This window comes from Diabrotica virgifera, chromosome 9 (genome assembly GCF_917563875.1).
Source record: "Diabrotica virgifera virgifera chromosome 9, PGI_DIABVI_V3a".
Lineage (NCBI taxonomy): Eukaryota > Metazoa > Arthropoda > Insecta > Coleoptera > Chrysomelidae > Diabrotica > Diabrotica virgifera.
Genome location: NC_065451.1, coordinates 120,711,132 through 120,728,716, shown reverse-complemented (window position 1 = coordinate 120,728,716; position 17,585 = coordinate 120,711,132). Strand labels below are relative to the sequence as shown.

The 17,585-nt window shown below is 31.8% G+C and overlaps 1 protein-coding gene across 1 annotated transcript; it reads left to right on the top strand.

The window, feature by feature from the left end:
- The first annotated feature begins 6,335 nt into the window (after positions 1 to 6,335).
- LOC114341466 (uncharacterized) lies at positions 6,336 to 7,040 on the top strand. The gene has a single exon (XM_028292269.2). The coding sequence runs from the start codon at positions 6,336 to 6,338 to the stop codon at positions 7,038 to 7,040; it is 705 nt and encodes a 234-aa protein (XP_028148070.2).
- The last annotated feature ends 10,545 nt before the right edge of the window (positions 7,041 to 17,585 follow it).

The window sequence follows — 17,585 nt, the reverse complement described above, 5'->3', positions numbered from 1 at the left end:
ACTCCAATTGTTTTGAAAATTTGCATGAGAATTTACTATAAAAAGAAGTACATGAACTTTTTTCATAAAACAGTTGAACAATTTTCATAAAAAAATATTGAAAATTAAACGATTTATGTGCCATGTACTGACACCGTGAAAATAAAAACAGCTCTATCCAGTTTCCTCATACCTACTTAAGAAATCTGATAAAAATTGTTTGTATTTGACTGATATAGATTTTATATATGTCTGGTAAACAAGTAAATATTTTGGGTACGAATCATGTATAATTATGTTTCCCAATAGATTTTTGGGCATTAGAAATTTAACATAGTCGTGATGTTTCCTTCTGGTGTTATAAGAATGATCCAAGGATTTTAATATATATTTATGTAACATATGTAAATAGAATTGTTTAATTCAATTGATACAACTTTCTAATACTAAATACACCGGCTTCTTAGTAAAGTAGTTCTGACGAGTATAGACTTGACTTATTTAGAATTATTTTCAGAAATCTCCGTTGTAGTACTTTAAGTTTCGTTAACCCGGCAGTGGTCGCTATATGAGATTTTCTCTCACGGTTTCAGAAAATCGCGCACAACTTTTTTTCTGGGAAATTATACGCGCTGTAGTTCCTTCTAGTCTCCTAACTATCCTCCCTCGACAATCTAATAGACTCGTCCGCTCAGATAGTGACTCAGTTTACTTAGTATCACCATATTGTTGAGTCAGTGCGCTTCATGTGAGAGATTCTCTCATCAAGCGATCACCGACGCCACTAACTGTATATAAAAATTAATATTATTTTTCCCCTTAAAACCTGAAATAATATCCTTTTATGATGTAATAAAAGACGCCGTGGATGTGGTCGATTATATAAAAACCCTTATTCTGTTTCACGAGTTAGTTGTAGATGGTCACTTACCATATATTTTTCAATATTAAATATTGGCGGCATCAGCAGTCATATTTTATATAATGATAATAATAATAAAACAGAAAAACGTCGCGTCTTTTTAAAGCAAATGGCTTTATCGTTGAGGAAACTTTATCTTTTTTGTAAAATTTTGTAAAAAAACGCAAATGTTTCTTAAACAAAAAAAAACCAATGCCGGGTTAAATGCGAAGCATGTGTACCACCCCATGCCAAATTGGCATGTCCGAAACTAGATTAAATCAATGAATAATAAACAGCTTTTAACTAAGACAAATTTATAATATTGCTGAGGTAACCAAATTGATATATGTAATAACATTCTTAGAGTTTTGCACACTATATCTATGTAGACATCCCATCTTAAGTGACAGTCCATATACAGTAGGAAAAATGAAAGAATACCCATGAACGAACATATAAAACACGCTGTATTTTCCTGTCACCGTGTCAGACAAAAAATTGGCCAGCGCAAGTATATGTAATAATTATTGTTACATGTATTGCACTGGACAATTTTCTTTGTGCCACGGTGACAGGAAAATACAGCGTGTTTTATATGTTCGTTCATGGGTATTCTTTCATTTTTCCGACTGTACCTACACACCTAAATATTTGGTGTAGTTTTTTCTACTTATGTTTATATGTCGTGTATTATTATTTCTTATATCTAGTTCAGTGAAGTCAGGTATATTGTTTTTATATATTAAAAACGGTATAAAATAAGTTTTGTCAAAATTAACAGTAAGTAATCTTCCATTCAGCCGTTCTAGTAACCTAACAGTTTCTCTTTCTGCAAAAATTTTCAGTTCGTCCCAAGAATTTACTGGTGTGGAGAATAACTGTATCTTCAGCAAAATAGCTAATCTTGCCATTTATTTCCATTCCTGCCAAAGCATTTATATAAGTAGTAAACAGTAAGGCTGAAGCGTTTTAAATATCTGCTCAGATGGAGTCAGGGATAAAATTAACTACATAGATACTGTGGGGTCGAAACGGGGCTAAAGTAGAAGGAGCAGGCACTCAAACCTTCCCCATATAGCACACAACGCCCAATGGTCGTCCATATAACGTACATTTAATGTCCAAACGTCCATGGACCAAAACTGGACGTACTATGTACGTACATTGCGCGACGTCCATTGGACGTTTGATTTCAACGTACATTGGACATCTATTTGTGGTCCATGGATATTTTACACAAAACACGATAATTATTATGAGTAATTATATAGCTTCTTGTTTTAATCAAACCAATATTATTAGTAGAATATAAGAAGCTTCTAATAAATGTAGTCACATATTTTTTATCATGAAATTAAAACACTGAACCATTAAAATTATTTTAATTAAACCTATATTAGTTATTTATGATATATGTAAGTGTTAAAAGTACACGTTTCAGGCACGCATGTGAAAGTTTGCAGAATGAGCGATAGCGAGTTCTGCAATTCACATGAGTGCCTTAAAAATGTACTTTTTAACACGCACAGCATACAATATTTTTTCTACAAACGTAATTACAGGACAATATCTACAAAAACTTTTAGTTGAACTTGACTGACATTCCATTTTTATATTTTTTTGACATTACGTCAAAATTGCCTATACGGTCAATACGAACTGCAGTGCCTTAAAAATATTTTAAAGCACTAGTGCCTTAAAGTAGCATTTTTAACGCTCGTATGGAGTGCTAAAAATTGCATTTTTAACACGGTTGTAGAAAAAAAAATGTTATAAATATCATGATCATGATAAAATGATGTAAACTTTTTCAGTATTAACGGAGCTACGTCGGTAATTATAGACCTTACAATAATTAGACAACACCAATTTAAATGTTAAATGTGCATTTTGTAATTGTTAAATTTCCCGCATTGCAATATTTGTCCCTCATCAAAGTCATCAGTCAACAAATGTTTTTTTAGTTACAAAATGGCCCGACCCGGCGCGGCGTGTTTTGTTTATAAATATTTCATCTTCATCCCTTCAACCTTTTTTTCTATGTTCATGCTTGCATGCTTCATACCATCTTGCCATCTTCATCATACGCCTACCCGCCATTATCTGGTACTCGTTTTTATTAAATTATTATATGCAAATATAATAAATACATCCTGTGATAACACGTTTTTGTTTGCTGTTTATCCTGCAAGTGCAGTCGTTTTCAACTGAAGTAAGTATATATTTTTTATAAAATCTGTTCATATAAATATATTTAAATAAAGAAACAAAAATTCTGTGTAAGGGCTGATAATCTTTTAACTTTGAACAAGTCATTAAAGAATAAATAGAAATTGGGTCTACTATAAACTTATAATTGTTTTTGTGCCGGCTCTAATCAACTATCAGAGTTCATGTCTGCTTACATAATTATTTTAAACAAAGGCGGCCAAGGAAAATAGATTTTATCATAATAGGGCATTTTTAAACGCTTTTATTTAGTTCAATAGTTTGCATCAAATCTTTAGACGTTAATTTGACTGGCTTTTCTTCAATGCAAATGACTGAAAATTTGCAGACATATGCATTCGCGGGAACAATACACGAATAGTCAATAAAATTTTTTTTTGCTTATTAATTGTTTAAAGAAAAAAAAATAAGATTTTAATGAAAAATGCTTAAATTCTCTTGTTTTTACAATGTAGAAACTTGAAACTTTTACGGTTTGTAGCTAATGATATGAACTATACATGTTAATTGTTTACGTTATGCTTCATAAATAAACAATAAAGTTTCAAATTTTGAACGCTCATAATATATTCGTTTATATAAATATCGGCACTTATTCGTGTCAAATTTCAATACGATACGACACAAAACTTCAACCAAAACTCGAATTCAAAAAATTCGTGTTTTTATCCGTAGTCTTAGAAAAACCACCGTTATAGACGTTTTGTGCTACAATTAACATTAGAATTCATTTTGGCGTATTAATTATTAATTAAACGCTTTTCTTTAGTTCAATCATTTAGGTCAAATCTTTGGACGCTAATTTGACTGCCTTTTCTTCAATGCAAATGACTAAAAATTGGCAGACATATCCATTCGCGGGAGCAATACACGAATAGTCAATAAAAAAATTTATGTTTATTAATTGTTTAAGTAAAAAAATGCTTTTAACGGAAAATGCTTAAATTCTCTTGTTTTTTACAATGAAGAAACTTTAGAAGAAGCTAATACTGTACATAATTTTACTTTTTACGTTAATTGTTTACGTTGGGCTTCGTAAATAAACAATAAAGTTTTAAATTTTTTGCCGATCTGATGACTTTTCATGTTTGTACATCATATGTTTGATACATACTTTAATAAACATGACGATATATTTTAATGTTTGAAAAGTGTAAGACTAAAAAGTAAAAAATAAAAAAATATTAAAAAAAAAATTATTGAACGCTTTTCTTTAGTTACGAGTGACTAAAATTAAAAATATAAAAAAATCAACTAAAAAGCAAAAAATAAAAATAATTGAAAAAATCTAACACATTCGTCAAAGAAAAGCGTGGGGCGAAAACCGTTTATTGGATGAAGACGCGCCACGTTTTTCTTTGACGAATGTGTTAGATTTTTTGAATTATTTTTATTTTTTGCTTTTTAGTTGATTTTTTTATATTTTTAATTTTAGTCACTCGTAACTAAAGAAAAGCGTTTCCTAAAATTTTTTTTAATATTTTTTTATTTTTTTTTTATTAGATCAGTGTCTCGTTTAGATTCGATTAAAGATTGCTTTAAACTTTCTAGTCATGTACTGAAAAGTTATGTTACTTTCTATGATGATGTGGGGTTTGTCAGTTGCAGAAATTAAAAACACCTAAGTATCATTTTAATTTTTGTTGTTTAAGTAAAAGCTTCTACCACTGTAACTTTGTTACAGATTACTCTAGAAAGACTCGATTATATCCAAAATGCCAAGGTTACGCTTGCGTAGATCTATATATAAAAGAGCTAAAAAGGAAACTCAGTTAAATATAGAGATAATTAATAGTTCCTTACCTTCTACTAATACACAACATTGTCCTTTGAGTGAGTTTGTAAGCGAACACTGTGATAGTAATGACGGGGCTTCAACATCCGGTATTACATCTGATCAAAATATAGTACCACATGTATGTGACAAGATTATGATATGCATGTAGATTTTAATAATTCAGATTTTGAAAGTGACAGTATTGATTTGGATGAAATAAGTGAAGATGGTGCTTCTACTGACAGTAAAAATAATCCAGTTTTTAATAAAGTAGATCAACTTCATTTGGAATCCTCACTAGCTAAATGGGCATGTAAATACCGAATTCATCATAATGCCCTGAATGTGTTCCCTAGGGACGTCGGTCGGCGTGGAATGGGCCGTACCGGGATCCTGGGACTCTTTTCGGTCCTGTGAATTAGACCGAGATGAAGTTCTGGTATCTACCATGGTTCTTTGGTACTTTCTCGTGTGTACACTACACTGGGCTGACACAAGAAAGATAATAAGAGCAAGTGCGTGATTCTCGAGGAAAATACCACTGTCTCAGAGAGATACTACTCCGGTGTGTGACCTACAGAGGTAGGAATATCACTAGGTTAGTATGATATTGAAATTTAGACTAGTTATATATGCACGATATAAAGGAAATGCGAAAAATACTGCAAGTGCTTAACATATACAAGGAATACCACAGGGCTAGTATTTTTCGAGAAAAATAAGAAAGAGACAAGTAAATAAGTATCAGAAAATAGCACAGAAGTAATATCTCTATCAGTGTCCTTAACTTACGGAAGAACAACGGCTAGAGGTAACAGAAAATGTATGCATTAAAAAAGATATGTCTAAGTGTTTTCTTACTAGAAGAAAGACTTAGAAGACAGAAAAAAAAACAGACAAATCAAAAAATGCTTAAGTGTTTCTTAACTTACGGAAGAAACGACTTAGAAAAGAGAAGAAAATATATGCAACTATAAAATGGCAATATTCTAAGTTTTTCCTTAACTTATGGAAGGAAACCGACTAAGCACAAAACATAAAGTAAATATCAAACAATTTGATAGAAATATTGGGAAAATATCTCAGATGCGTGACCTACAAGAGAAATACCATTAGAGACTATTTTCAAACAGTAAAAATGCGACTATAAAATGGCAAAGAAATGTGTGTTTTTCGAGTGCTTGGTCTGCGAACAGAGATACCACTGAAATAACACAAAATAAGCAATATATAAAAATATTCAACTTTCTCACATTAAATATAGCAAAGAAATAAAAAGGCAGATTCTAGGTGGATGTATTGCTACACCGAACCTAAGAGTCTTCTCTAATCTGAACCTAAATCTCTGACTGACTATCGATAGAAAATCCACCTCCCTTATATCCAAATTTCCTTTGTTCTAAGGATTATGACGTAGGAGATGGATTTTCCCGAGTGATCGAACCAATGGCATTTAGAAAATTTTGTCAGAGATGCTCTCAGCGCGCTGATTGGCTGAAGACTGACCAGCGTTTGAGGACAAATGACTTATTAAAATTATTAAAAAATGATCACCCGGATTTACCTTCAGACAGTAGAACTTTGCTAAAAACTCCAAGGGAGGTTGCTGTTGTGGATATTTCTCCAGGTCAGTACTATCATTTTGGTCTTTCATTTACGTTAAACAATCTGTTACATGCACTAGGAGAAAAAGAGTGCAGTAAATTGTGTTGTCTTGAACTAATGATTAACGTAGATGGTCTGCTAATTGCTAAGTCTAGCAGCAAACAGTTATATCCAATCTTGTGTCAGCTGTACAAACAACCTTTGATAGAAGTTATTGGGCTGTATCACGGACTACAAAAGTCTAAAGATCCCAATGAACTTTTGACGCAATTTATAGATGAAGTTATTTATTTTACAAACAATGGATACTTTCATAATGACAAGCATTACAATTTCAAAATTATTGCATTTATTTGTGATGCACCGGCTAAATCCTTCATATCTTTTACCAAGGGACACACTGGCTATAGGTCATGTTCTAAGTGTTATACTGAAGGTACTTATTTTAATACTGTCTGTTTCCCAGAATTCGAAGGGTTAAATATGAGGACTGACTTAGAGTTTAGACAAAAAGTTGATGAACAACCATACCGAACTTTGACATGATTCAAAATGTGCCTCTTGATTATATGCATTTAATATGTTTGGGGGTAATGAAAAAACTGTTGTTGTTGTGGTTGTCAGGTAAATTACCTAATAGATTGCAATCTTCAAAAGTGACTGAATTGTACAATCTTCTGGTAGAAACTGCTAAGTACATTCCTGTTGAATATGTTAGGAAGCCCTGCTCACTTTAAGAAATGAAGCGATTTAAAGCCACCGAGTTTCGGCAGTTGCTGTGCTATACTGGACCAGTTGTTTAAAAAAATATTTTACCAAAAAATATCTATAACAATTTTTTGTGTTTATACAGGGTGTCCAGAAACTCTAACGACAAACGAAGACAGGAGATTCCTCAGATAATTTTAAAACAATTTAACCAAATTCACCTAGTCCGAAAATGCTTCCTAAGGGAGCTAGAGCTCTTTAAAGATGGCGTCTTGTAATTAGTTTTTCTTAAATACCTCCAGAACGCTTTTAGTTAGAAAAACGAAAATTGGTACACGTATTTATCTTCCAGGGATAAATCGATTCCATCCAGTATGAATTTCTAGTACCAGTCATAGGCGTCCGTTTTGGGTGGAGCAACAGTTATTTTATCGCATAAGTTTTTTGTCTTTAATGTTTAAGCATTTTTGATACTGGATTATTAAATTGGGAGGTATTTTAGAACTAAAAGGTACTCTTGCTTTAAGTCGGTAGGACACACCGTTTAATAGAAAAATCGATTTGAAAATTTTTCATTCCCTGAAATTGAAAAAAAAAATGAAAAAATTTTCAAAAGAACGCTGTATGTTACCAACTTAAAGCAAAATCAACTTTTAGTACTAGAATATCTCATAATTTAATAATCTAGTGTAAAAAATTATTAAAAATTAAAGACAAAAAAGTTATGCGATAAAATAACCGTTGACCTACCCAAAATGGACGCAAATGACCGGTAGTAGAAATTCGCAATTAATGGAATGGATCCATCTCTGTAATATAAACAAACGTACCAGTTTTCGTTTTTCTAAATAATCCTTTTTTGAATTTTTTTTTGATATTTAAAAAACGAAAAATTCTCAAGTCGATTTATCTAGAAAACGGTGTATCCTATCGACTTACAGTAAGAGTACCTTTTAGTACTATAATACCTTACGTTTTAAAAATCCAATGTCAAAAATGCTTAAAAAATTAAAATCAAAAAAGTTATGCGATAATATAACTGTTGCCCTACCCAAAACGGACGCCTATGACCGGTAATAGAACTTTGCAATGGGTGGAATCGATTTATCTCTGGAAGACAAATATGTGTACCAATTTTCGTTTTTCTAAATAGAAGCGTTCTGGAGATATTTAAGAAAAACTAATTACCAGACGCCATCTTCAAATAGCTCTAGCTCCTTTAGGAAGCATTTTAGGACTAGATGAATTGGGTTAAATTGTCTTAAAATTAGCTGAGGAATCTCCTGTCCACGTTTGTCGGTAGAGTTTCTGGACACCCTGTATATTGCAACAACAATATTATCGAACTCGAATTTATTGGAAAATTACATAGAATATGCAAGGTCACTGTTACAATATTTAATTGAAACTTTTATCATTTTGTATGGAAAAGAAAATGTCACATAATGTACATAATTTAATACATATATGTGATGATGCAGCCAGATTTGGTATTCCTCAGAATTTCTCCTCTTTTCCCTTTGAAAATTATTTGCAAAAATTAAAAAAAAAAACAGAAAAGGAGATAAACCCTTAGCTCAGATTGTCAAAAGAATTACAGAACAGAATCGTATAGCTAATAATAGTCATCATATAAGCTATAAACAGTTCGGAACTCCGAAATTTGAACACAGTACCGGTCAACTAGTCAATAATAAACAAAGTAAATAAACAATAAACTTTAAAGACCTCACTCTTAAAACAAAAGAATTTGACAACTGTTGCTCCTTAAAAGATAACTCGATAGTAAATGTTGAAAATATTATAGACATCAATGGAAATATGTAAATTATTGGTAGAGAATATAAGTCCGTAAAAAATTTTTTCAGTTCACCTTGTGAATCATCTATTATACACTGTTTCAATGTTTCTACATTAGCCAGTTCGAAACAATGGAGCATTGTAGAAATTACACATAAAAATTTAAAAATCATCTGCAAGGACTGGCATGTTTTTATGCCTTTATTACACTGTGAGCAGTAATCGGTCCTACATTTTGCTGCCCAATTGGTGTTTTAAGGGTAGCCAAAGTCCAAAAATTTAATTTTTACATTTTTTCGGGTTATAATTGAAAATTCTTCTCTGAAACCTTCTCTTTCCAACGATATATAACACGTTATAGTATAAAATATCCATGATTACAAAATTATTTGTTTTTTGAACATCTGCACTCAATTTTCCGTGGACCGGTAGCTTTATAGCCTATTTTATAGTGTTTTATGTTTTTGCGATTTCCTGAATATTAAGTTTTTAACTTTTGATGTCAAATATATCTGGATCCTTAGATGATAGAAGGTCCAAATTTTTACAGGGATTGTAGATGGATAATATCAAGTTCCGCGTAAAGTTATTATTGAAAAATGTAAGTAAGATCAAAAATAAAATCTAAAAATTTTTGGGTATTTTTGCAAGAGTATTTTAAAAAAATTTAAAATAAATGTTTCTTTCGCTCTAACTTTACAAGAATCTACGCGGAGCTAAACAATACATTTAGTTTCAAAATAAAGAAAAAATTAGGTCTCTAAGTGCTTTGATTACAGAGCTATGTGACATAATGTTAACATTGTCGTTAAATGGGACTTCGGGTGCCCTTAAATATAATTAAATTAGTCACTGAACAGTGTAGTAATAGTAGGATTAGTTTATTATTAGGTTACGTATTAATAAGTATTCACTAATCAAAATTATTACAGTAAAGGTACTGACCATTACAAAATTAAAATTTAATAATTTACACATTTTTCACCACAAGCTACTGAAATAGTTTCTTCAAATGATGTACCTTTATAGAGACAAAAACAGTTTACATACTTTTTTCCAGTGTTAAAAGTTGTCCCTTACTATATGTTCATAGTGAAATGTTATTTAAAAGAGACAAAGCTTGTAAAGTTATGTGACACATTTTTAACTATGTAATCTGACTACTCTAAAAGGACATCACATGATTGAAAGTGTCAAATGGCAATAGCTGAAAGCAGAAATTTTGAAAGTAAAGAATATATGTATTACTATGTAAGAAAAAGAGAATGCTCAAAAAAATTGAATATAATAAAAACAATTAGCACATAATATTGAAGATATAAGCAATTGATCTATTTTTTGCAAGTTGCCATCACTTAAATGTTTGAATAGCTGATTTGAAACTGGAGTTTGTACTTATTTGGCTCAAGAGTTTCAAACTGTAGAGCCTAACTTTCATATAAAATTGATTTTTTTATCATTGCAAGCAATTGGTTTTCTAGTACAGTCTGGAAATTAGTTTTGTAGTCTTGGCATAACATGGAAAACACCTGGACGGTAGTTAAATTTCCAGACGAAAATGATGCTGTGGATGCAGTGCCCACTTCTTGGTTGGACAATCTTTGCTATTGGCCACCCTTCTCAAAGAATGATGTCTCCACTCTGCAAGCCAAAAAGAAAGTATTTTATGCCACCCAAAAGTCAGATCTCGAGTCCGATTCACAAAGTTGCCTATCTAGGGGCTTAAATAAAAGAAAGATCTTCAAAAAACGATTTGAACAGTATTCATCTTTTGAAGAAGACGAAGAAGCAGACGATTTTCCAGAGCCTCCTGCATTAAAAAAACCTAATATGAGTGACTTGCAACGTGCTGGTGCAAGTACCAGCAGAACTGAAGATACACCTAGAAGTGTATCTAGAAATACATTATTTGGTAGCACAGGTAAAATATTAATGTTTTACTAGATACAAGTGAACCTTTTTTAAGTTGCCTTTGCTGTCAGTTATACTTTATTTTTACATTTTTAATTAACATTTATATTTTGTACAGGAGTAAGAGTGGGCTTTTATTTATTACACTGGGGTGCAAAATTAACCGGACACCTTAAAAATGGGTCATTTTTGATGTCTCAGATTTCCTAAACCTGTTGTCCGATTTAAGTGATTTTTTTAATATATTATAGCCTTATTCTTTAACAATATCGCTGTAATAGTATTGTTGCTAAACAGTTAAATTTTCATTGTATACCTGGTGTACCAATCAAACTGTGCTCTTTTCTCAAAGTTTGCATCATCCTGTGGAATATTCTAGCATCTATAAAATACTGAAATTAAAATCCAACTATAGCCTCATGTTTTCTCACCATTTTGTTTTTGATTCATTCGCGTATGTTGGATAATAACAAAGTTAGATACTTTAACAACTAGCCATGTTTTTCATCAATACAGGGTGTTTTTAAATAAGTATGGCAAACTTTAAGGGGTAATTCTGCATGAAAAAATATTGACAGTTTGCTTTATAAACGGTATGTCCACAAATGCTTCGTTTCCGAGATAGGGGGTGTTGAAATTTTTCTTACAAACTGACGATTTATTTATTGATTTAAAACCGGTTGAGATATGCAAATGCAATTTACTGGGTTTTAAGACGTAGTTATTGTACATTTTTTCACATACAAGTAAGAATTTAATATTCACCATTGGCGCGCATACCGGTAATATGACGGCTCATATTACCCGTATGCGCGCCAATGATGAATATTAAATTCTTACTTGTATGCGAAAAAATGTACAATAACTACGTCTTAAAACTCAACAAAATTCATTTGCATATCTCAACCAGTTTTAAAGCAATAAATAAATCGTCAGTTTGTAAGAAAAATTTTAACACCCTCTATCTCAGAAACGAAGCATTTGCGGGCATAGATTTATAAAGCAAACTCATTATTTTTTCATGTAGAATTAACCCCGTATTGATGAAAAACATGGCTAATTGTTAAAGTATCGTAACTGTTTTACGGTCCAACATAAACGAATGCATAAAAAAACAGAATGTTGAGAAAACATGAGGCTACAGTTGGGTTTTAATTTGAGTATTTTTAAAATGCTAGAATATTCCACAGGGCGATGCGAAGTTTGAGAAAAAACAGTTTCATTGGTACACCCGGTATACAATGAAAATTTGCCTGTTTAGCAACAATATTATTACAGCGATATTGTTAAAGAATAAGGTTATAATAATATATTAAAAAATCACTTAAATCGGAAAACAGGTTTAGAAAATTCGAGACATCAAAAATGACCCATTTTTAAGGTATCCGGTTAATTTTGCACCCCAGTGTATATAGCGGTTTACATTTTTTTATAATATGTGCTGTTATTTTCAGGCAATATTCAGAAAGAGACAAAATCACCAAGCAGGGGAATCAATTCATCTTTGCCAGCCGTTTTTTGCAGTACAAACAAAGATACGTCTGAGAATGGTTTGTCTTAAAAAATTAGGTCTCTGTGTATAATATACATCTTGATTATTTTTTAGATACTACTACAAAGCATATAATTCTTGAACATTTAAATAAGTTGCTTAAAAAGCAAAATATTTTACAAAGTATGATGCAAGATGTTGTAAGTGACATCAGTGAATTAAAAAAGAAGCTCGACAAAAGAGATGAAGAAAATACATTGCAGGTCCAGGGGCATGCTTTTTCTCTTTTGACAGAACTGGAATATTTACCTGTAGGCAATCAACAAGAGCTAGGTGAATTTGAAATATACCTGTCGGATGAAGAGAATATGAAAAAAAGTGTAAGTTATAAAATTTATTTGAATTCTTATCAAAGTAAGGGTGTAACTTTTATTTAAAAACAGTCACAGACATTTTCATATTGTTTTTTGTTCTAGGTAATGGCTCTGTACAAAATTGGTGGCAAAGATGTCTATGATTTTATATTCCGTGCAACAGGATTATTAATTGCTGACAAATTTGCAGGAGCAAAATACAGCTTCTTGGGCAGAAAATCGAAAAAGAGCTTCAACGCGCTGAAGTTAGCAGAGTTATTAAGGAGCAAGTATATTTATATACTACAGTAACTTTAGTATTAACTGTAGGAATCATATAGTCTTCGGTTCAATTGCATCAGTAGGTATGTATTTTATACACGAAGGTAATAATTTGTGTATATGGTTTGCGAGTTTGTATGAATAATTGTAAAATACTTGTAAAATACATAATAAAAAAAGTATTTCAAGGATGGACTGCAATATCAGAGTAATTTTCCAGTGTGTTTTACATTGCATTAAGGTTCACAGCTTTGTTGACACCACTGCAGTGACTAAATAGCCATACCTGCTTTAACAATTTATCATCTGCTCGCAAGACCATTAAATAAATGTTATAATAGTAGGTAGTTTTATTGTAGGTAGTAATTATGGCAAACATAAATTTTGAATAAATAACGTCGATCACTTTAAAAAAATCAAAAATTGAGCAGCTGCTTGTTTTGTTGCATCAATTCCTGCTGTATCTGTTGATTGACTTTTTAGGAACCATGAGTTCTGTTAATTAATTATCCAAGCAATCCACAGATCTATTTGCTGTACACCTTTCCTAACAATTTGAAGACTAATCAAAAAGTTTTTGTTTTGCTTTTTTTTTCAGAAGCAGCCCAGCAACAATTTAAAGCAGCAACATGGAAGGAAATAGAAAATGACATTACAAAATGGTTGCGAAGGTGCACAGAACGAGCCAAGAATAGGGCTTAACAATAATTATAGATTACATAAAGTTTATGATTTGTTTTTTGTTTTTTTTTTAATACACATATCTTACTACATTGTGTTCTATTATTTTACGAATGAATAAATTGACATTCCTTTGTGCCCACATCTTCTATTGCCATTCCATTTTTTACTCAAGACTCTTTAATGAAACCTACCTTGATATACTATGCATATGATAAATTAATTTGTTCAGTTCTAGAATACAATTGGATTGAATCAATTGGCTTCTTAAGATAATATGTAACTGTTTTTTGGAAAATGTTCACTACATTAGCTTTTTTTCTGGCATATTTAAATTTTTGGGATTTTCTAAGTGATTTATAAAAGCAAAACATTAAGAGAGAAAAAAAGAACAGTAATTAAGAGAGAAGGCGCAAAATCTTGGTCCAATTGATATTTAAATGTATTCATTTTTTTCGAATCCTGACAAATCTAATTAATATTTTTGAAAAATGTAAACGCAGGATGAAAGAATACATTATTTCCGAAGGCTGAAAGTCCCTTATAGAATAAACAAAAAGCTTCTTTTGAATGAAATATTTGAAATTGAAAATCCCACTAAATTTTCTTTTTTTTCATCCCTGTACTGTAACTTATTAAAATAAACATTATAGAAGTTTTCAGGAACTTTCTGCCCTCGGTAATAATGTAATCTTTCATTCTGCGTTTAAATTTTTCAAAAATACTTATTAGTTGTCTCAGGATTCGAAAAAATAAATGCATTTAAATATCATTGGATCAAGATTTTGCGCCTACACCCTTGAAAGACATTTTATTAATGAAGTTCCTATAATAAAGTTAGAGTAAAGAAAAATAAAAAAGGTCTTTTGTAATATTTTAAAGTATAAGTTTTAGTAATGTAGGAACTATTTCCTATAAAGGCTCTTTGCTATATATTCACAAAATTATGGATACTACAGTAAAACCTGTCAGTAACGGCCACGAAAAATGAAAGAACTATTGGCTGATATAGAAAGGTGGCCGGTACTGCCAGTTTTTGTAGTCTACATATAATTGGTTTGGGGAATTTTTAAACTGGCCGTTAGTACAGGTGGCCGGTAACACAGCTTTTACTGTAGATTGCTTTGTGAAAAGTGCGTTACAAATGTCCATAAGACGTACAGTAAAACCTGTCAGTAACGGCTACTAAAAATAGAAAAAACTATTGGCCGATATAGAAAGGTGGCCGGTATTGCCAGTTTTTGTAGTCTACATATAATTGGTTTGGGAATTTTTAAACTGGCCGTTAGTACAAGTGACCGGTAACACAGGTTTTACTGTACATTGAAGGTCCATAAGACGTACTGGCCGTTAGTACAGGTGGCCGATTTTGGCAGGTGGCCGGTAACACAGGTTTTACTGTACACTGAAGGTCCATAAGAGGTACATTGAAGGTCCATAAGACGTACATTGAATGTACACTGAAAGCTCCAACAACGTACACTGTACGTTTGTTGCGGACGTTCTATGGACGTCCAATTTTGTGAACTCTGGACGTTCGTTGGACGTCCATTGTACACAGATGTACGTCCATTGGATGTCCATAAAACGTACTTGTGCTATCTGGGTTTTTGCGAACGGCACATCCGTTGGTTGTTCGGTGAGCTGGGTCGTAAAATCGTTAGGGAGATGAGAGGGTTTTATGAAGACTAACTACCATTACCAAATAAGCAAAGGATACTTACACAGACTGGAGGACTTTCCTACTATTTAAAATATGACGCCGTTTGGAATAAAATCCTCCGATTCACTATTGGGTACTTACTGGACACATATCTTTACTTACGGGTACCAATTGAGGGGACATTCATCTGAGATTCTTTTTTTGGGTCAAACTGGGCAACTTTTACTTTCATCTTTGGCTTCTATGCCTTTTTCCTTTTTCTTTTATACTAAAACTCAATTTCAATTGTATTAGAAATGTGGTTAATAATTTTCCAAAAGGGTTACAGAAATAAAAATAAGTACAAATGATGAAAGGTCTATACTATATGAATGATGGTCATATACCCTTCTTGTCTCGACTCCATCAGCCCTTAACCACTTAAGGATTGATGGTAGTATATATTAAATTATATACCAAGCAATTTCCATCAGACTGGTCACTCCCAATAGCAGAATGTGCCAATATACACTCTATGGAACACTAAGTTCAATACTCCACAGTTGTTTTGCTTTATTGTATGTTTTTTTGGTCACAACCTAGACATAGTTGTTTTTATGTTTTATATGTATGTACATTTTTGTCTTTTTGTTAATTTTAGCTAGTAGTTTGTATATGTGAAGACTCTATGTACTGGGCCTGAAGATGAAGCATAAAATGTAAGCTTCGAAACCGGTTGTCCCATGATTCTATAACAACTAATAAATAACATACAAACTATAAGATTGCAAGTATTGACTCATTTCCCTATCCAGTAGAAAAATAAGTACATTTCTAAAATGTTTATTAAAACCTCAGACTTTAATTTTATTATTTTGAGAACACATTCTCAAATAGGAAATGAATGACTTTACCATAGTAATGACAATAAAAAAATTTTACAACCTTGTATGACTTCTAACAATACACAAAACTTTAAACTTTATCGGGCAGTGTATTTCAAAACAAGATTGGACCTATATATTTCAAAATTATGGACTGGCAAATGTCACTGCCATTTTATTATTTAATTTACAAAATTCTCATTCACAAAAACTCTTTTTGTGAAATTGTGAAAGCAATCTCTATTAAAATATAAAAAAAATTACCGACTGCAAATTTTAAGATCCACTTGGGATTCAATCACTTTTAATTTAAAAACAAGATCGTACTGTACCTTATGCAGCTAAATATATATGTACACCCTGTATTGGAGGTTCTACTTAATAACGTGGAGCACCGAGTGCAATGTTTTGGATTTCAGAAAGGGGAAATAACAAAAGGGTCAGGTAGCAGCCGGTCATGTTCTTCAAGGCGAACCTCTTTTTAGTTGATGATTTTAGTTGATGATTCGCTATGTCGATTCGAGATAGACAAGACGTAGATTAGTTTTGGATACACAAATTTTATATTGTTAACAAGTGTAATAGGTAATAGTGATCATTACAGAGACTTATTGCAACTCCGTAGTTTTATTTAACATCAGAAGTGTAGGCTATTGATTATATTTAAAATAAGATAGCTAAAAAGAACTACAACGTTAACGGGGTTTTATTATTTGATATGGTCAATGGACATCTATCTAGGAAAAAACCGCGGAGTGCTACCATTTAAAGCGGTGCGTTTTTGAGACATGGGTGAATTAGTCCCTGGGCACAGGTTACATTAGGGTGAGTTCCATGCACTTTTGGTACAAATACGTCTACATAAAAATTGTTCCTGGTTAAATTTCCTATCTAAATATAACTTTTTAAAGTCAAAGATACTTTTTTTTACAAAAATATATTCAAAAGAAGAAGCACAAAGAAACCCAAAAGAAAGAAATTTTGTTTTTTGTCCCATAACTTTTGTCCACGGGGATATAGGTATAGATATTGCTTCACAGAAAAAAAACTTACATATTTTCTCTTTAAAATGATGTTTGGTATAGGTCATTAGGATTTACAGTTTTCGAAATATGATTTTTCAAAGTTCGCCACTCACAGCAATTTTGGGCAATTTTCCTCGTTATTTCGCAAATATTGTTCTGTAACTTTTTTCTACGTAACTTTAGGTATATGCAATTGTACACGTAATAGGAATAGAAATCAATTACCTTTAAAATGGTCTACTGTATAACGTTGTACGACTTTTTTTAAAGAGATTGTGGTTTTTCAAGGTTTTCTAATTTTAACGATTTTTTT

Coding starts and splice junctions, on each gene's coding strand:
- LOC114341466 (XM_028292269.2), top strand. CDS start 6,336: ATGGCATTTAGAAAATTTTGTCAGAGATGCTCTCAGCGCGCTGATTGG.